We start from the raw sequence: 21,239 nt of genomic DNA, 5'->3' as shown, positions 1-21,239 counted from the left end.
CAGTTTCGTGCCCATGGCTTCTTGAAAGCTTCCCCAAAAGTGAGATGTAAATCGAGTGTCTCGGTCGGAGACAATGTGCCTCGAACATCCGTGGTACTTAAACTGGTATTGCAAGAACAAATCGGCTAGTTCTCTTCCGGATGTCTCGATCCGGAGTGGAATGAAGTGTGCAATCTTCGTCAGCCGATCCACTATCACCCATATGGCATCATATCGTCCAACGGTTCTCGGAAATCCAGTCACGAAGTCCATAGTGATCGACTCGAATTTCCGCATGGGTATCTCCAAAGGTCTGAGCAGTCCCGCCCTCTTTCGTCTATCCGCTTTGACTTGCTGACAGATCTGACATTTCTCAACATAGCCTTGCACGTTCCTTTTCATCTTTGGCCACCAGAAATATCGTTTTAAATCTTGATACATCTTGACTTCACCAGGGTGGATGGTATACCCCGAGTCATGTGCTTCTGACAGAATCAGATTCTTCAGTTCTGAGTCATTCGGAACGCATATGCGGTCATGGAACCGCAGAATACCATCCTCGTGGAGTTGAAATGGTGAGTCTGCATTTGACTCGAAATGTTGTCGGAATTTCTGGCATTTTGGGTCCTCTTGTTGTGCTGCTCGAATCTGCTCATGTAACTCTGGTCGAACCTCGACCGCAGCCAAGATAATCGAGGCAACTGTAGCTGTACCTGCCCTATTGCTCGCTCCAATCAATCGAGATGAGGTTTCCAATGCAAACTCACGGGATGCGCCCACGTGCAGATTCATTCTTCTCATTTCTTCGAGAAGGTGTGTCTCGCTGGTGATAATAGATGCCAGATTGATCTGACTCTTCCTGCTTAGCGCATCTGCTACCACGTTTGCCTTTCCGGCATGATACTGGATATCCAGATCGTAGTCCTTCATCAGCTCCAACCATCTCCTCTGCCTCAAATTCAACTCCCTTTGAGTGAAGATATACTTCAAGCTTTGGTGATCCGTGAAGATACGGCACTTCACTCCATATAAGTAATGCCGCCAAATCTTTAAAGCGAAGATCACTGCAGCTAGCTCCAGATCATGGGTCGGATAATTCTGTTCGTGCGATCGCAACTGCCGAGAAGCGTATGCTATAACATGGTCCTTCTGCATCAGTACACATCCCAAACCAGATCCGGATGCATCGGTGTAGACGGTATACTCCTCGTCGGTGATGAGCATGGCAAGAACCGGGGCAGTTACTAACCGATTCTTCAACTCCTCAAAGCTTTGATCTTGAGTGGCACCCCATTCGAACTTCACACCTTTATGCAAAAGCTTCGTGAGGGGAGCAGCTAACTGTGAGAATCCGAGCACGAACCTTCTATAATATCCGGCTAGCCCCAGAAAACTGCGAATCTCCGTAACTGTTTCTGGCCTCTTCCAATCGGTCACCGCCCGAATCTTTTCTGAATCCATGGCCAACCCTTCACCTGATATCACGTGCCCAAGGAAGGCCACTTTCTCAAGCCAAAACTCACACTTCGAAAACTTTGCGAATAGTTGATGATCTCTCAATCTCTGCAACATTATCCGCAGATGTACCTCATGCTCCTCACGTGACCTTGAATATATCAGGATGTCATCGATGAACACCACCACAGTTGAATCCAATAGGTCGTGAAACACTCGCTGCATCATGTCCATAAATGCAGCCGGAGCGTTCGTTAGCCCGAACGGCATCACCATATATTCGTAATGCCCATAGCGCGTTCGGAAGGCTGTCTTTTCCACGTCAGTCGGACGTATTCTAAGCTGGTGGTACCCCGTCCTCAAGTCTATCTTGGAGTAGATCGAAGATCCTTGTAGCTGATCAAACAAGTCATCGATTCGGGGCAACGGGTATCTATTCTTGACGGTTACCTTGTTCAATTCACGGTAATCTATGCATAACCGCAAGGTACCATCTTTCTTCTTCACAAACAACACCGGAGCACCCCATGGAGATGTGCTCGGTCTAATAAACCCGCTTTCCAGCATCTCTTCTAATTGGGCCTTGAGTTCTTTCAATTCTGCAGGAGCCATACGATACGGACTCTTTGAAATTGGTGTCGTACCCGGTACCACTTCTATGCTAAACTCCACTTCTCGTTCCGGTGGTAATCCGACTATTTCTTCCGGAAACACATCCACGAACTCCGACACCACTGGAATCGTATTCATCTCAGGAACTTTCGTATCAGTGTATACTATTGCTGCCAGATATGCAGTGCACCCTGAATCGATCAGGTGCCTAACTTCCACAGCCGAGATGCACGGTATCAACCCTCCAACCTTCCTACAGTTAAGCATGCACGACATACCACCTTTCGCGGTCACAAAACAAATCCTGCGGTGCGGACAGTCGATCGTTGCGGCATGTCTTGTTAGCCAATCCATCCCCAATAGAACGTCGTAACCCGTGATCTCCATAACCAACAGGTCTATCTCGAGATCCCTTCCATCAACTCTGACTTTTCGGTTTCGGCATATGGTTATTTTTCGGTCAGTCGAACCGAAAGGGGTTTGGACACTCAGGACTTGGTTATTGGTTTCGGTTGGCCAGTTATACCTTTCTACCCAAGCCTTCGATACAATGGAATGGCTACACCCAGTATCTATCAAACAATAGGCACTCTCATCCGAGATAGAAAGTATACCTGTCATCACATCAGCTCGAGAATCAGACGGTTGCGAGCCTTCTCCTTCCTCCAGAGTCCTCGTTGCGTCATATGCAACCTCTGCTATACCGAGTGCATGGGCAGCCACTCGACCTCCAATCCTGCCTCCGCTGGTTTGGGAAGCACCTCGACCACGGAATGGTGGTCTACCAGTTCCACGTCCCATGGGCCCTCTGCCACCGCTGTTCCTCTGGAACCCTAGTGCTGCATTCGGGCACTCTCTTGCCCAATGCTCCATACTGCCGCAGGTGTAACAGGCTTGGTTGCGGCGTCTGCACTCGATCTCCGAGTGTTCCTGGTCGCATGAATGGCACCACACTGAAACAAAACCCGGCCGGAGTACCGGTGCTGCCATCTGCCTCGGAGGGGGTCTAGGTGCCACAAACTGTCTCAAGGGTGGTCTAGCTGTCGATGGTCTTCCCCTCGACCTCAATTGCCTGTTCTGGTCCTCCCTCTGCCTCACACTCCTCTCCGTCATTTGCAGCCTTCTCCTCTTGCCGTGCAACTCCACTTGCTCAGCATGATCCATCATGGCCTGCAGCTCAGTAGCCATCGGGGTATCCACAATCATAGAGATCCCCCCGTCAAGTCCATCCAGGTACTGCCTATGGTATCTCACCACATCAGTTTGCACATCAATTGCATACCTGGATAGGGCGAGGAACTCGTTGTTATAATCTGCCACCGTTCGCCCATCCTGCTTCAAATCCAGGAATTTCCTCCGCAGCGCCTCTCGCTGTATGTTACTCAGAAATCGTCGAGTGAATTGTTGTTCAAACCATTCCCATGGAATCTTGGCCTCCTCCCCGACATAACTACGTCGGGCTCCATCCCACCAGAACCTCGCACCCTCCTCTAACTGCTGCTCGGCCAGCTCCACCATATCCTGTTCTGGCGCTCTACACAGAACTAACTTGGCACTCATGCTCGCGAGCCATTCTTCCGCAGCGGCATACTCGCCAGTGCCATTAAACCGAGGTGGATTAAGGCGCATGAAGGAGTCGTACAACCTCCTAAAATCTTCCGGACCTCCTCGGGGAGCCTCCGGTGCCACCTCATGTCTCTCTGCTTGGCGGCCTCTCTCGTAAGCCGCAATCAATCTATCGTCTAGATCTCGGTCCCGGTTCTGCGCACCTACAGGTCCAAGATCAACTCTCTGGACCTCCGGCCCTGCAGATCCGGCCTCGCTCGCATGAACGATCGGTTCGTTCAGTGGGTTCCTAGTTCTAGGTCGTCCCCTACCTCGGCGTCCTTCCATAGCTCTTAAATAAGAAGAAAATAGTCATTAGATTTGCATATACCTATCTCATAGAACGAACAAGTCGTTAGCCGTGACGACCCCAAGTATAACGTACCCCACTCACGTATCCTATCAGTCTGGTTAGGGTTTAAACCTTGAGCTCTGATACCACCAAAGAGAGCTGTCACACCCCGCGGCCACGGGTCGTAACAGTCCCCCGCCGTAAGCATACAACGCCGTGTATGCTTACAAGGCTACTCACATTTCAAACCAAACAACAAGCAATTCAAACAAGTTTCTAATATATATATCAGAGTACACAGTCTGGTCAGCATATAATACAACAAAAGTATCTCATCCGGATACCAACCACGAGGCCTACCCTAAATCTATACAACAAAAGATATCTAGGGTCATATACTGGTAAGCTACCAAGGCCTACTACTCTCGTGCCTCTCCGGAATCAGTCGCACCAATACCTGTAAAATAACGGGGAAGGTGGGGGTGAGAATAAATTCTCAGTGCGAATTTGCCACATTTGAATTATTGGACTTGCAATCAAACTCTATATTCAATAATGAAACCCAAACAACAACAATGCAAACAGTTATATAAGAAAACATAAATAACAGAATGCCACTACTCGACAACAGTTAATCAACCTGAAACACAGTTTACGGAATTTCCAAGATGAATCTCAAACACAACATATATTTTGGCTTAACTCGATTCCTAACTCAGTTCAGTAGGGCTTGTAGCAATTACAGATGTTCTTTCGAGCTGAACCTTTATCAAACCCACATCTGTAGGGTTACTGACACCTACAGATGGCCAACCAAGCTGGACCCTTTATCGGACACCCATCTGCAATTGCTGTTTGGCTTAACCATTTCCTAAGGTCCGGTTACAAGTCACCAATACAGGTCAACTTGACACATATGCAAACACACGGACTCAAAGTTACCTATACAGGTCAACTTTGCTAAATCTCAAGCAAATATATCTCAAGCCACACATATAGGTCAGTCTCGCAAATTCTACAGATCGACGCATAAGTCAGCAGCGTCACCTGAATCCAGCCACCTAAACAGGTCGGTCTGGCAAATTCTACAGATCGACGCATAAGTCAGCAGCGTCACCTGAATCCAGCCACCTAAACAGGTCGGTCTGGCAAATTCTACAGATCGACGCATAAGTCAGCAGCGTCACCTGAATCCAGCCACCTAAACAGGTCGGCCTGGCAAATTCATAAACACAGGTCAACGGATAGGTCACCGTTACCTTATCCAGCCACCTAAACAGGTCGGCCTGGCAGATTCATTCACAACAAGCACAATTCATAGAACTAAACAATTAATAACCATACCAACATGCCAATCAATCTTAACCGAACAATTCAAATCATTCTCATTTATGCAAGAATCCATATGCAGTACGAATTCCAAAATATGCAACAATTAATCATTCAACATGACAAACGAATAAACAGTTTAATTCCTGAAAACAAAGTATCAAACAAGTCCAAGAATCCCGCACCTTATTATGACGAGCGTACCGCTTAAGCTAAGGATCGGACGTCTCGTATGGTCTCGCAAGTTCTTGCTCGACCGAGCCTACACCTATATTATACGTATACTAGGTTTAACATTGGTTCAGGATCGAGGAGTTTAATCGAGTGGTGCTAGGGCTTATACCTTCCCTATTCAATTTCTATGTTTTTGGTATCAATTCGTTCGGTTCATTATTTCTTACCAAAATCCTCTAGGTCCTCGGGACCATACAACTCTCCATTTGGTGACCATCAATCACCGGTTCACTACCTTGGTTCTCGGTTCATTTCAATTTACCGTTTGGTTAACCCTAATTTGGTCAAAACCTCAAATCGGCTGTTAAATGTTCTAAAAATTCACGATCAGGAGGCAACCCTACCGATTACAAGTCTAATTGGTCGGGTTAAGCAAATCAAATCACGATTAGGCCAACTTTCAATTTTGGCACGAAACCCTAGAAATCAGATTTCATAAATCGGAAGAAATCGGGAAAAAGAATGACAAACAAACTAGTAAGAAGTGTAGAGGAACTAGTCCTCGAGCAATTCGAGCACAAATCTCGGGTTTAAAACGAGAATCCGAGAAATCGAGAAAATTCGAGGTTTCGAAAGTAAAAAGGAGAGAAAGAAATACCAAATAGAAGGGTTCTGAGAGATCCTCGGCTGCTTTCTCGGTTCCAAACTCGATTTCTCGCAACAATCGGGAGTCTGAACGAAACGGAAACTCACGGGATCTTTTCCTTCTCTCTTGGACGAATTTCACTTAGAAATGGGGAATGGTGGAAGAGAGAGAGAGAGAGAAGGTTTAATTTGGGTTTTAGGGTTAAAATTACCCTGAATGCGGATTAGCCAATCCGCACTGCGGGTTACCTAATCCGCACTCGAGACTTAGTCGGTTGTCAGCCGAATCCAGGAAAAGTCCGAGCCTACTGCGGATGAACCTGATCCGCACTGCGGTTCACCCTCATCCGCACTCACTACTTAGCCGATTTCAGGAAAATTCAGTGCAATACAGAAATTCATGAGTGCGGCTAAACTCATCCGCACTGCGGATCCCTCACCCGCACTCACTACTTAGCCGATTTCAGGAAAATTCATTGCAATACAGAAATTCATGAGTGCGGCTAAACTCATCCGCACTGCGGATCCCTCACCCGCACTCACTACTTAGTCAATTTTTTGGCAAAATTCCAGAAAAAGCCTGAGCCACTGCGGATGGCTTCCACCCGCACTGCGGTCAACCTAATCCGCACTGGGGCTATAAAATTCCGAAATCTCGAAATTTCGACGCGGTTTCAATTCACAATTGACTTACTTATTTAGGGGAACCTTAATTAAGGTTTAAACTTCCATTTTATTAACATGATTTATCGATTCTTTCTTTTAAATCATTCGAATTTAATTGTAAAAATTTCATAACGTAACAGTCGCTCCTAGAGAAAGCGGGTACTCATTCTGGGCCGCTTCTATCGGATGTGGCCATGGTCGCTTCTAGGGGATGCGGCCACCCTAGACCCTATATATAGTGGCCGCTGGTGTCGGATTTCCTCACAACTTCAGGAATTTCAATCCCCTCCAATCGAGTAAGTTTCTTCTTCTTTTTAATTTCAATTTTTAGTTTAGATTAGGAGTAGGATTAGAATTAGGGTTTAGGATTTAGGGTTTAGGATAGGATTTAGGATTTAGTGTTTATAATTTGTGATTTAGATATTGACCAAAATAAATATCGAATTGTACCAAATTTAGTTATTAACCAAAATAAATATTGAATCGAAGCAAAATTATTTATCGACCAAAATAAATATCGAACTCTACCAAAATTAGTAATATCTCAAAATAATTAGTTTATTTTTTCAAAAGTACTTATTTTTAACAGACCAAGTAAATTGGGTCCAAATTTTAAGTAGGTGTAAAATTAGTTGTTGACCAAAATAATTAGTTTATTTTACCAAAAGTAATTATTTTTACCAGACCAAGTAAATTAGGTCCAAATTTTAATTAGCTGCCAAAATTAAGACCAAAATATAATTGCAAAGAGGAGGGATCAAGTTACAACAAGTTACAACAAGAATTTTTTACATTTTCAAAGTCCAAATCGTTGATCCAAACCGTTAGATGTCATCTCTACAATAAAATGTGCTTGGAGACCAAATTTTACATTTTTTGGAATTTTTTTTACTATTTATTAAGATGAGTACAAAATTCAATGGTCTGAATTGACTAGTTTTTGTACCCATCTTAATAAATAGTAAAAAAATTCCAAAAAATGTAAAATTTGCTCTCCAAGCACATTTTATTGTAGAGATCACATCTAACGGTTTGGATCGACAATTTGGACTTTGAAAATGTAGAAAATGCTTGTTGTAACTTGATCCCTCCTCAATTACAAATCCTAATAAGACCAGAATATAAAATACAGCATGGCATCTTCGAGAGACATACCTTCTTCCAGCCGAGATGCAGCCCATATTCCCACTCCGTTTGAGATGTCACAGTACGTCGAGGAGGCGTTGACATCTGTGGTGCCCGATATCCGGCACCGCACTGATCGGATACCAAACTTTCTCTGGTACCCGAACGCGAAGCACCGTATCTTAGAGGCTGCCACTGGGGTAAGTTTTATATTATTAATAAAATTATAATTTTAATTAAAATGACATTTATATGAATATTTAAATGATCTGACATTTTTTAAAATTTAGGGATTAGATGCAATGACCACACGCCACAACAAGATGTGGCTTAAGTACCGGACGGCCTATGCTGAGACATTGCGTGCCATGGGATTGTATCAGCTATCCCAGATGGCCGAGGAGAATACCGACAAAGGATTGTGCTCTGGCCTCATTGAGCGATGGCGTCCCGAGACCCACTAATTCTATCTCCCTCACGCTGAGATGACAGTCACCCTACAGGATGTCAGCTGCCTGTGGGGCATGACTATTGTCGGGGAGCCTGTGATGAGCGTCGAGTACGGGAATTTCAGGTCCTTGTGCCAGGATTTGTTGGGGGTACCGCACGCGCAGCTGCAGAAAGAGAAGAAGAGAGGCACATCAAAGACACAGATCTCCCCGGGCGTTGCAACGAAAATATATTATAAGATTGAATAGAATATGGAGAGACATTTTTGTTGACATTAACTTGTTTAACTAATACATACATTTTTTTTTTTGTAAATGTAGACCTTCTTTTGGTTTTATTTTTTTGCTAATTTGAACATGGTACTCTATACTCCATTAGTTTCTATTATTATGATTAGAATAAATCCAAAGTTCAATAACTTTAATATGTATAAGAATTCAAAAACCAATTTTGCGATGGGGTAAACTTTAATTTCCTGTTCCAATGAATTGGCCAATATCAACGTCATGTCGAATATATCATCACAATTTCAGTTAATATCTTTTGACCCACGAAAAACTTGTTGTCATCTTTTTTATTTTATTTCATGTCAATCGCAGGAGTGGCTGCAATTGAAGTTTTTGATTAAATTGTTAAGCAAAAGCTGAACACAATTTTATTAGTTGACTTACTTAGCTACAATTACCTATTTAAGAAATTATAATTTTGATAGAAATTTGACCACCCTTTAACATACCTGAAGTAATATATTATTTGGAATTTTGATATAGTCCCATTAACATGACAAGGTCGACCAAAAGAATCAAACCATATAAGAACTCATTAAAGAGTTGTGCCTGATTGTAACTCTACATGTAAACAGGGAAGGGGTCACATGTGGAATTTAGTAATATTAGGTACCTTTGCAAGATAGCATGAAACGGTGAGATGAAATATGTAAAATCGAATTTAGAAAAGCCTCTCTAGCATCCATGAATAGATAAGTGTGATCTGGCAAGCTCTCCTCAACAAACTTTAGAGTTGCAATAATCTCTGCAAGAACAACAACGGGTGTACTCTGAAATATTAAAAATACTGTATTTTTATATAAAAAACACTCCAATAAGCAAGTAAGAATTTCTTAATAAGCAAGCAAAAAAAATTCAGGGATTCTATTTTATTTGAAAAAAAGTGAACATTATATTTGTAACTGAAAGAAGAAAGAAGGTTGAAATTTCAATAACCGAATGGTTTTGAATTTAAACACAATACTCACCTCATAACCTGTATGTCATCATTGAAGATAGTGTGAGTTGAGCGATATCTTGAAAGAAGGTCAAACGCATTATGGTTTGCAAAATCTTCAAACTGGCCAGAAATTTGAACAAAACTATGTATGTTTGATAAAATACAAAAGTTTATTAGTTACAAAATCATTGATGCGCAATTGTTTTCACACCTGAATGAGAATTTTTTTGCATAATTTTTTCTTGACAGCTGTCATGAACTCATGAAGAAAATCTTGGTAGTCCTGATACACAACACGAATAAAAAACGATTTAAGAACGGATTTCAAGAAAAAAATTGACTATAATGCTAATGAAAATTAACAAAAAGAGACATGGAATAAGACAACCTAGCTAACTACTCTTCTTTGCTTTAATCCAATATAAAACTCATTCTTAAGTAGCTCTTCATTGTTCGTCCCCACATCTATATATTGCAATAGGTAAGCCTTTCTAATAAGCCATCATCATGATATGATCCAACAATAAGCCATCCTAATTTTCTAATTTAATATAATTTTATTTTTCTATTAATTTTTATACCTCTCTTTAAGACTATTATAATTCTGGCAACAATACAAATTCTCAATTGTATCAATAGAAACAAAATTCAAAATATATTCTAGATTTTTCACAGCAATACGTATACAATATGTATAGAAAAGAAAAGAGAAATAAGGAAATAAACAAAAAAAATTGATTTTCATTGTGATCCATATAGAAACAAAGAAGAAGGAAATTAAAAAAAAGAAAAGGAAAGTGACTTATGCTTAATTGAAGAGGGAAAAATAAGGAAACAAAGAAATATATTATTAAAATTTGGAGTCTGTTTAATTTTAATTGTAACATATTATGTGGCAATACGTGTAGCGAGTATGTTTTTAACTAAATTTAGACTTTTATACATAAAACATATGCATTTAATCAGAACAAGACAAAATATGTGATTGAAAAACTGAGATTAAATTTAAAATTTAGTCTTTCAATCGTAACTGTTGTTAAATCGGAAACCCAACGTGCTTAATAATAGAACTGAGATATGAGATATCTACGGTCTACCAAGTTTTTAAAATCTAGATATGTGGGATAGCGACTGAATATTTGTTTCGGTCAAAGAAGAGGTGAGAGTAGACCGGATATTTGATTCGATCAAGGTGGGGCCGCAAAACCAGTGTAGTCCTTGGTGTGATGGTGTAAAAGAAGAGAGATCAAATTAAAGTTTCAGTAATTAATTTCATGTCTGAAACGAAACTTTAGTTTAGCAAAAAAAAAAAAACCAATCTGTTAGTTGCTAGTTGAAAAACTACTCTTTTTTTAATATTTTGTAAAAATAAAAAAATTGTTCCCCAAACCAAGGTTGTAGCCAGACGTCATATCCTAGTTGTGGTTTGAATCTAGAAAAGTCTTGTGTTTGAATCCCTAGCACTCGCTGAGTTCAGATGTTACTTTAGGGGATCCAGACCATCCAGGGCTCCAGTCAAATAGACTCGTCGCCTATTTATACCTTGGAGAGGGTTATAGAAGTGAGAAGAGCCGAATAACAACATCAAACAATCGCACAGGTAACATCTCCTTTTGTTCTATAGAGGAAAGGATCCTTGTGTTTCTCTTTTCTTTTCTTTTCTTTTCTTTATACCTAGAACGAGGGGTCTTTACTTTACATAAAGTAGGGGGTGGGTTTCGGGTAATTTGTCGTTGTTCTTGTGCGTTTAGATCATCTTTGGAGCATTTTAAAACTTGAAGTTTAAATTGTTGACATGATAAATATATAACCTTTCGATTCTTCAATACTCGCCACAATTCCGTGGTGCTAGCTAAGAGAAACTAGTCATGCAAAAGTTCTCAATTTTGACGATTTCATAGATTGATAGGTCTATTTGGAGATGGAAGGTGAAGCAGGAAACGGGAATTGTCTTGCATGGGCAGCAAGGGATCCTTCGGGAATTCTGTCCCCTTACAAATTTGACCGAAGGTTTGTCTCTTAAAGAATTACTATTGAAATCAATGTGTATAATCGGCAGTAAATTCTATATCTAGTTAACGTTTGGTAATTGATAACTTGATAGGGCTGTTGGAAGTGATGATGTTGCATTGAAGATTAAGTACTGTGGCGTCTGTTTTGCGGATGTGGGATGGACCCGAAACCTAAACAATGACACTATGTATCCTGTTGTTCCTGGGTATATCCCTTTCTCACTCTCTCTGTATATATGCACGTGTGCCACTCATATGACACATACATCATTATCATGAATCATAATTATCATGAATCAGATATGTGTATAGCTCCCCAAAGAATATTACAGTCATTTATGCATGGAAACATTTATATACAATCTTTTCAGGCATGAAATAGCTGGCGTTGTAACAGAGGTGGGATCCAATGTGACCCAATTCAAAGTAGGAGATCATGTGTGTGTGGGGACCTATGTTAACACATGCAGAGACTGTGAACATTGCAATGAATTTCTCGAGGTTCATTGTAAGAAATGTGTTTATACTTTCAATGGAATTGATTATGATGGTACCGTCACCAAGGGTGGCTATTCTAACCACATAGTGGTACATGATAGGTACGGCAATTTTCTGTTTTTTGCTTCAATTTTAACTTATATGTTCTTACAAAGAACGATCACAAAACCGGCCAGCATTCAAATCTGACTGCCCATTAGTACTGGTATAATTCTGATTGGTACAGTACTTAACTCATTATTTTTGAACCTTTCTCATTGGACGAACCTATTTGTTCAACTGGTACTGTCATTGATCTTTCATAGCAGCAATGATCATAGTGGTGCCTATTTGTCTGTAACTTGCTAGATGATGATTTTAAATGTTTCTCTTTACAGTTCATTAATTCCCAGATCCAATAAGAACTTCCAAATTATCAGATCATGACTTGTTTAAATTATTCTGTAGGTATTGTTTCAAGATACCAGATGGGTACCCATTAGAATTAGCGGCTCCTCTACTGTGTGCAGGAATTACAGTATACACACCCATGATGTACCACAAAATGAACCAACCTGGCAAGTCGCTTGGTGTGGTAGGATTAGGTGGTTTAGGCCACATGGCAGTCAAATTTGGAAAAGCATTTGGTCTGAATGTTACAGTTTTTAGCACAAGTGAGTCAAAGAGGGATGAAGCAATTAATATCCTAGGAGTTGACAAGTTTGTCCTTTCTTCTGATCCACAGCAAATGCAGGTTATAACAACATCCTTATTTTAGAAAAAAAAAAAAGTAAAAGAAAAGAAAAACAAGTTCATTGTGTATTCCTAGTGCTGATTGAGGAAAGTAATTATGGTAGACTCCCATTGATTGATTGGTTTCGGTACAGTTGGGCGGAAACAATCTGATGAAAAGAGGAAGTTTCAGGAGAAGTTAAAATCGTCAATGTTTCACACGAGTAGGGGTGCTATTTGCAAACACCAAAAAGATATTAGCTTATTTTATCAGTTTTTGTTATTAATTTTGGCTCGTAATCTTGAAAAAAAAAAAAACCTTGTAGTACTGTTTTATGTGGAATTTACATATTCAATTTGAATTTCAGATTAATGACCTAAAGAAATGTTATCCTGACATAATTATCAAGTAGAGATGAGAAATGAAAGATTCAATTTAAATTTTGTTATGTGCAGGAAATTGAAGGTAAACTGGACTTTATAGTGGACACAGCAGCAGGGAACCACCCGTTTGACCCATATCTAAACACGCTGAAGGTACATGGGACCATGGCACTGGTCGCCTTCCCTAGTGAAATTAAGTTCAGTCCCGCTAGCCTTAATATTGGTAAATTCTTAATTTTGTTCTAAAGTTATCTATCCTGCCCATGAAAATAGCAATTGGATGTTTCAATCGAATTAACCTCAAAATAATTTTTATTACTTTATTGCTTGTAGGAGCAAAAACTCTTGCTGGGAGTTTGACAGGTGGCACCAAGGATACACAGTCGATGCTGGAATACTGTGCAGCTCATAAAGTATATCCAAAAATTGAGCTTATTAAAATTGACTATATAAATGAGGCACTCGAGAGAATGATCAAGAGGGATGTGAAATACCGTTTTGTGATTGATATTGAAAACTCCTTTAAGTGAACTTCTGAAAGATTGATCTAGCTAAAAGCAGAGCTTATAGCAGTCCATAATAAAGAAATTTGTTGAATGTGAAAAGGTGGTGCAATATTTTATCTTTGTCACTTGTATGATACATAATAATGCAGTGAGTTGCAATAATTGTAGTTTAGTGTTATCATCTTATATATGATAACAAGATAATTTTGGAATGACAGGACATTGTTCTAATAGTTTTGTTCTATTAGAAGTATATCTAATGGGCTTCCTATTTCGGCTAAATCGAGAAGGTTTGATAATACTCACATGTTACCAGCAACAAAAAGTCGTTTTAAGGATTGGGGCTGGAATTACATAGGATTTACGTACCCTTTATTCAAACCAATGTTATCAGAACCAGACCGGACCTGGCGGTTCAGTCAGAAAAAACCGGACCTAGTCAATTGTCCGGTCTGATTCGTTTGATGGACTGTTTATGCTAGTAAACAGGTCAAATCCGGTTCAACCGACAGGTTTCAATAAAAATCACTGAACCGTTCAAATTAGAAAAACTGAGTCTTCTGTAGATTAGATTTGTTCTTTCTTTCTTCACTCTTTCCTTATCTCAAGTGATTCCAGTTCTTGCCATTTTCTACACCCGTGAAAATGAAAATCAGGCAAATCTACGTATTAAGGGATAGAATCACGAAATTACAGGAACTTCTCTTTAATGAGTACACTGTTTCCTTGCCTCCATTTCAATTTTCATTGTTTCAAGGTGTAAGTAATCTCATCAATCATTGATTTAAGTTTGTAAGTAGCATATAGAACTCGAAAGGTTAATATTAAACATGATATTATTGGATAAGAGAACTCTCTTAAAGTGTTCGATGAAATGTTCAAGGCAAGATTTGAACTAAAATTGACACTATTGAACTGAAACACATTATCTAGTTCTTGCACGAAACAGTTTCATGTTATTGGACAGTATTAGAGTAGTATCAGAATTTTCTAAAAACTCTTGCTTAAAAATGAAGGAAAGCAAGTCATGTATGAATAGTTACCGTTTGATTAATAATTTGACAACCACGAGTTTAGTTTACCATCAGTACCAAGGAACCAATAACGCATACACTGTCACAAGATTAAAAGGTGAGAAACTACAACTGCTCACGTTTCAAAAATATGAGCTGTGACCAGTAACTTAGTACAATGACAATGGCCCTCGAATTTGAAATGAATTTAAAACAAGTGTGTAAAATCAAAATAGAATATGACTCACTTGTATCAAATTAATTAGTATGCTTGAAATTTCATAGATATCCAATAAGAAATATGATTATTTATATATATATATTTCTAATATCTCATAAATAAATACAAGTATTTGAAAAACCGACAGGTAAACCGGTTGATCCATCGGTCCGACTAGTGACCCTTTGGCCTGAAGCTTTACCGGATCAATGTCTGGTCCGGTTCTGATAACATTGATTCAAACAATGACTTAATTTTGGTAGCATAGGAATATTGAAATAAAGTTACAATGCAGAGGAATGTAAATTTCAGGTTTTTGGTGACTGAAAGTCTCATTTTCCTGATATTCTGATGTACTGGTAAATTTCTGTTAATGGCAAGTCTACGGGCATTTTCTCCTCAAAAACAAACAAAACAAAAGGATTGTCTTTTATATGATAGAGTTAAAGACTGTAGAGTTAAATTGGTCAAATTTATAGGCATTAATTAAGCCCAAAGGTGACAAAACCTTTGTTTCTGTGGTTCTGTTTCACATAGCCTGGCGGTCAATTAACTCCATCACTTCACGTCGAATTTTTTCATCTCTGGTAAGAATGAATCAAAAATAAAATCAAATTTGAAATAATGATCTCTATTCTAATACCGGAGCTGCCAGGTCGAACAGATAATTTTCTTGCTCATCTCTATCATATAGTTCAAGAATTTAATGATATTTGTGCATAACCTACTATATCTTTGAGATTAACGGATAATGGATGAATAATAAATAAATAATAACAGCAAGTAAGAAAATCAATAATAATTGTAACATGTCCATCTTAATTACAATCTGTAAATAAAACATAAAAAAATATTGTATTGGTAAAATTGTGACATTTATTTTAACATTTAAATAAAAATATTTTACCAACTTATTCCATTCATTTCAAAGGAAAATATTAAATTAGTAAATATATCCGGTCATGCAACAAATATTTACCACTCACGAGCTTCCTCGTTCAAGAATTTAATGATAGAGCAGGTTCACAATGAAATGTTTAATTTAATGATAGAGCAGGTCCACAATGAAATGTTTAATTTAATGATAGAGCAGGTTCACGAGATTCGGATATTTCTTTACCACTCACTAGTCACAGGTAGGGCTGGCAACGAACCAAACCAAACCAAACCTAACCCAGGTTCGGGTTCGGATTCGAAATTGAATCTGATTTCAAACCTCATAGACCAGTTCGGGTTTGGTTCGGTACATATTCGAACTGGTTCGTTTTGGTTCGAAATAGGTTCGAAACAGTGAAACGGACCGGGTATCAGTAATAACAGAAACCCAATTCTACTCATCCGAAATCCAGTTGAGTGATTTATCATGCTATCCGACTGCTGCCTGCTTTTATAGGCTGTGGAGCGCTTCATTTATTTTGTTTAAACGAAGTGGGACTAAAGAAGTTAGATTATACCGGATGAGTTGTCTCCAGCTGTCATCTTCGCATTGCTTTTGGGCCGAGCAGAAAGATGTGAATTGAATGATTAGCTTTTGGGCCGAATATTGCATACAGAATCTGTATTACAGATGAATTCGTGGACCCAGCCATTCTAGAGGGATAAGCTTTTGGATCTTTAATATATTTGTATTTACATAATCGGTAACTGGTACCATATAAACTATAAATATGGTCTATTTTATGAGTTTTAAAAGTTCGATTTATCTTTTCGATTTTATGAGATTCGAACCACAAAAAAATCATGAACCTATTTCGATCGAACCAGGCTAGATTTGAGTTTAGTTTGAATTAATTCCGAACCGAATCTGATTTGATTCGTTTCAATTCGAACCCATTTTGAATCGAATTAAACTCAAATCAAACCCAAATCAAATCCGAATCCAATTACGAACCTCGAATTCTTTTGCCAGCCCTAGTCACAGGGCCGTAAAACTACTTCGAGTCTCCAGTCTGAAAATTATTCACCATCGACGATCATCCAGTCAAATAGACTCGACGCCTATTGATACTTCGGAGAAAGTTATAGAAGTGAGAAGAGCCGAATAACTACATCAAACAATAGCACAGGTAACATCTCCTTTTGTTCTATAGAGGAAAGGATATTTGTGTTTCTCTTTTCTTTTCTTTTCTTTTCTTTTCTTTTCTTTATACCTAGAACGAGGGGTCTTTACTTTACATAAAGTAGGGGGTGGGTTTCGGGTAATTTGTCGTTGTTCTTGTGCGTTTAGATCATCTTTGGAGCATTTTAAAACTTGAAGTTTAAATTGTTGACATGATAAATATATAACCTTTCGATTCCTCAATACTCGCCACAATTCCGTGGTGCTAGCTAAGAGAAATTAGTCATGCAAAAGTTCTCAATTTTGACGATTGCATAGATTGACAGGTCTATTTGGAGATGGAAGGTGAAGCAGGAAACGGGAATTGTCTTGCATGGGCAGCAAGGGATCCTTCGGGAATTCTGTCCCCTTACAAATTTGACCGAAGGTTTGTCTCTTAAAGAATTACTATTGAAATCAATGTGTATAATCGGCAGTAAATTCTATATCTAGTTAACTTTTGGTAATTGATAACTCGATAGGGCTGTTGGAAGTGATGATGTTGCATTGAAGATTAAGTACTGTGGTGTCTGTTTTGCGGATGTGGTATGGACCCGAAACCTACACAATGACACTATGTATCCTGTTGTTCCTGGGTATATGCCTTTCTCACTCTCTCTGTATATATGCACATGTGCACACTCATATGACACATACACCATTATGATTCATGAGATATGTGTATAGCTCCCCAAAGAATATTACAGTCATTTATGCATGGAAACATTTATATACAATCTTTTCAGGCATGAAATAGCTGGCGTTGTAACAGAGGTGGGATCCAATGTGACCCAATTCAAAGTAGGAGATCATGTGGGTGTGGGGACCTATGTTAACTCATGCAGAGACTGTGAACATTGCAATGAATTTCTCGAGGTTCATTGTAAGAAAGGTGTTTATACTTTCAATAGAATTGATTATGATGGTACCATCACCAGGGGTGGCTATTCTAACCACATAGTGGTACATGATAGGTACGGCAATTTTCTGTTTTTTGCTTCAATTTTAACTTATATGTTCTTACAAAGAACGATCACAAAACCGGCCAGCATTCAAATCTGACTGCCCATTAGTGCTGGTATAATTCTGATTGCTACAGTACTTAACTCATTATTTTTGAACCTTTCTCATTGGACGAACCTATTTGTTCAACTGGTACTGTCATTGATCTATCATAGCAGCAATGATCATAGTGGTGCCTATTTGTCTGTAACTTGCTAGATGATGATTTTAAATGTTTCTCTTTACAGTTCATTAATTCCCAGATCCAATAAAAACTTCCAAATTATCAGATCATGACTTGTTTAAATTATTCTGTAGGTATTGTTTCAAGATACCAGATGGGTACCCATTAGAATTAGCGGCTCCTCTACTGTGTGCAGGAATTACAGTATACACACCCATGATGTACCACAAAATGAACCAACCTGGCAAGTCGCTTGGTGTGGTAGGATTAGGTGGTTTAGGCCACATGGCAGTCAAATTTGGAAAAGCATTTGGTCTGAATGTTACAGTTTTTAGCACAAGTGAGTCAAAGAGGGATGAAGCAATTAATATCCTAGGAGTTGACAAGTTTGTCCTTTCTTCTGATCCACAGCAAATGCAGGTTATAATGACATCTTTTTTCAGAAAAAAAAGTAAAAGAAAAGAAAAACAAGTTCATTGTGTATTCCTAGTGCTGATTGAGGAAAGTAATTATGGTAGACTCCCATTGATTGATTGGTTTCGGTACAGTTGGGCTGAAACAATCTGATGAAAAGAGGAAGTTTCAGGAGAAGATAAAATCATCAATGTTTCACACGAGTAGGGGTGCTATTTGCAAACCACCAAAAAGATATTAGCTTATTTTATCAGTTTTTGTTATTAATTTTGGCTCGTAATCTTGAAAAAAAAAAAAAACCTTGTAGTACTGTTTTATGTGGAATTTACATATTCAATTTGAATTTCAGATTAATGACCTAAAGAAATGTTATCCTGACATAATTATCAAGTAGAGATGAGAAATGAAAGATTCAATTTAAATTTTTTTATGTGCAGGAAATTGAAGGTAAACTGGACTTTATAGTGGACACAGCAGCAGGGAACCACCCGTTTGACCCATATCTAAACACGCTGAAGGTACATGGGACCATGGCACTGGTTGCCTTCCCTAGTGAAATTAAGTTCAGTCCCGCTAGCCTTAATATTGGTATGTTTTTATTTTGTTTTAAAATTGTCTATCCTGCTCATTAAAATGGCAATTGGATGTTTCAATCAATATTTAACATCAAACTATATTTATTACTGTAATTTATTGTAGGAGCAAGAACTCTTGCTGGGAGTGTGACAGGTGGAACCAAGGACACACAGTCGATGCTGGAATACTGTGCAGCGCATAAAGTATATCCAAAAATTGAGCTTATTAAAATTGACCATATAAATGAGGCACTCGAGAGAATGATCAAGAGGGATGTGAAATACCGTTTTGTGATTGATATTGAAAACTCCTTCAAGTGAACTTATGAAAGATTGATCTGGCTAAAAACAAAGCTTATATCTAGCAGTCTATGTTTAAGGAATTTGTTGAATGTTTAAAAAAAGGTGTAATGCTTTATCTTTGTCACTTGTATGATACATAATAATGCAGTGAGTTGCATAATTGTAGTTTTGTATTATCATCTTATATATGATAACAAGATAATTTTGGAATGATAGGACATTGTTCTAATAGTTTTGTTCTATTAGAAGTATATCTAATGGTCTTCCTATTTCGGCTAAAAAGAGAAGGTTTGATAATACTCACATGTTACCAGCAACAAAAAGTCGTTTGGTTCTACTTCACAAAACAGTATGTACCTGTTTGGCTTGGAGGATTAAGCTTCTTAAGAGTTAAGTTTCTTTGGACTCTTAATCCAACTCAACCCCTTAAGAACTGGATTGCTTAAGGGGCTCCTTAGAGTCTTTTCTAAATTATTTTCAGTTGTTTGTACCTCATTTCCTTAAAGGCCTCCGTTGTTTTATCATTTTTTATTATGTTTCTTCTATTCAGTTAGGCACATGTCCCTAAGAAGGGGGAAAACTGCCACTTCTTTCTGCTTTGATTGCCGGTTCTCCAGCGATCAACTCGTGCTGACACCACATATGGCTTCCCCTTGAGATGTTCTCTTCATTGTCTTCTAACGAAGTGCTTAATCATAAGCATATACTCTGCAGTACGTGGGCTCATGTATTTTAAACAATAATGTGCTAATGTAACATCAAATCATCAATCAACTTACTGATGGCTAAAATACATTAATTGTTGCAGCAAGGAATGACATGCGACCGCCAACCATTCATCATTTAAAAATGATTTTTAAATCATTAAAGAAACCAGCAAATGATTTAAACAATCGATCATAAATACGTTAATAACAGTTGTTGTCATGGCCATGCGTCAATATTTCAATGCTAAAATTATTAACATTTTGAAAATAAATGGAGGTCATAGACGGTCAGAATAATATTTTGTCTCTGCAAATCTTCCTTATGAACTTCCAGCTGTTGGTGGCAAAATCATTGGCTTCTCGATCTGCATAGGCTGGGTCAATGCTTGAGGCAGTCGGAGTTTATATCAACGTATAATATATTAACACTTTGGAGGGGGGGACCGGGGGAGGGGGGTTGCATCAGCAAAATAACCAATGTGCTGATCGTACATTATTGTTGTCATTCAAGAACTCACAAAAAGGTCCTTGAAGGCAGAGTCTGAGGCCCTAAAGGAAGGAATTGATTATGCTACACGGGTAAGCATAACCTCTTGTACATAAGAGCATTCAAAACTGATAGTCAATTACTGGCCAAAGCATGCATGGATTTTAGCCAAAACTGATAGTCAATTACTCTCCCGACTGATGTGGATTGGAAGGCATTTCATGAAATATATAACTGCTGGAGAAAACTGAAAGAAAATCCGAGTCTCCACTGTCTTTATGTGCCAAGAAGCCAAAATGGAATGGCTGATTATTTAGCTAAAAAAGGGAAGGATTGGGGCTGGAATTACATAGGATTTACGTACCCTTTATTCAAACAGTGAGTTAATTTTGGTAGCATAGGAATATTGAAATAAAGTTACAATGCAGAGGAATGTAAATTTCAGGTTTTTGGAGACTGAAAGTCTCATTTTCCTGATATTCTGATGTACTGGTAAATTTCTGTTAATGGCAAGCCTACGGGAACGGGTATTTTCTCCTCAAAAACAAACAAACAAAAAGATTGTC

The 21,239-nt window shown here is 38.8% G+C and overlaps 2 protein-coding genes and 1 long non-coding RNA gene across 4 annotated transcripts; 2 read left to right on the top strand and 1 right to left on the bottom strand.

The window, feature by feature from the left end:
• Positions 1 to 8,532: 8,532 nt before the first annotated feature.
• Positions 8,533 to 13,837, top strand: LOC144547283 (putative cinnamyl alcohol dehydrogenase 1). The gene is made up of 7 exons (XM_078295887.1): positions 8,533 to 8,545; positions 11,462 to 11,569; positions 11,664 to 11,777; positions 11,943 to 12,170; positions 12,517 to 12,802; positions 13,237 to 13,387; positions 13,498 to 13,837. Exons 2-7 carry the CDS (start codon positions 11,481 to 11,483, stop codon positions 13,692 to 13,694), a joined length of 1,065 nt encoding a protein of 354 aa, XP_078152013.1. The 5' UTR covers positions 8,533 to 8,545; positions 11,462 to 11,480; the 3' UTR covers positions 13,695 to 13,837.
• LOC144547144 (uncharacterized) lies at positions 9,281 to 10,044 on the bottom strand. Its single transcript, XR_013509015.1, has 4 exons — positions 9,948 to 10,044; positions 9,771 to 9,842; positions 9,596 to 9,679; positions 9,281 to 9,389 (listed from the first exon to the last, which is right to left on the bottom strand). It is a non-coding gene; the product is annotated as an uncharacterized LOC144547144 (long non-coding RNA).
• A 2,987-nt stretch (positions 13,838 to 16,824) lies between the features above and the next one.
• Positions 16,825 to 19,642, top strand: LOC144547281 (putative cinnamyl alcohol dehydrogenase 1). 2 transcript variants are annotated; one of them, XM_078295886.1, is made up of 7 exons: positions 16,825 to 16,969; positions 17,289 to 17,389; positions 17,484 to 17,597; positions 17,748 to 17,975; positions 18,322 to 18,607; positions 19,039 to 19,189; positions 19,301 to 19,642. In XM_078295886.1, the coding sequence occupies exons 2-7, from the start codon at positions 17,301 to 17,303 to the stop codon at positions 19,495 to 19,497; spliced, it is 1,065 nt and encodes a 354-aa protein (XP_078152012.1). In that variant the 5' UTR covers positions 16,825 to 16,969; positions 17,289 to 17,300; the 3' UTR covers positions 19,498 to 19,642. The 2 variants fall into 2 exon arrangements, with proteins under 2 accessions (XP_078152012.1, XP_078152011.1); XM_078295885.1 differs by having other exon boundaries at positions 17,281 to 17,389.
• The last annotated feature ends 1,597 nt before the right edge of the window (positions 19,643 to 21,239 follow it).

This window comes from Carex rostrata, chromosome 31 (genome assembly GCF_964058835.1).
Source record: "Carex rostrata chromosome 31, lpCarRost1.2, whole genome shotgun sequence".
Classification (NCBI taxonomy): domain Eukaryota; kingdom Viridiplantae; phylum Streptophyta; class Magnoliopsida; order Poales; family Cyperaceae; genus Carex; species Carex rostrata.
This window is presented reverse-complemented; position numbering and strand designations above follow the sequence as displayed.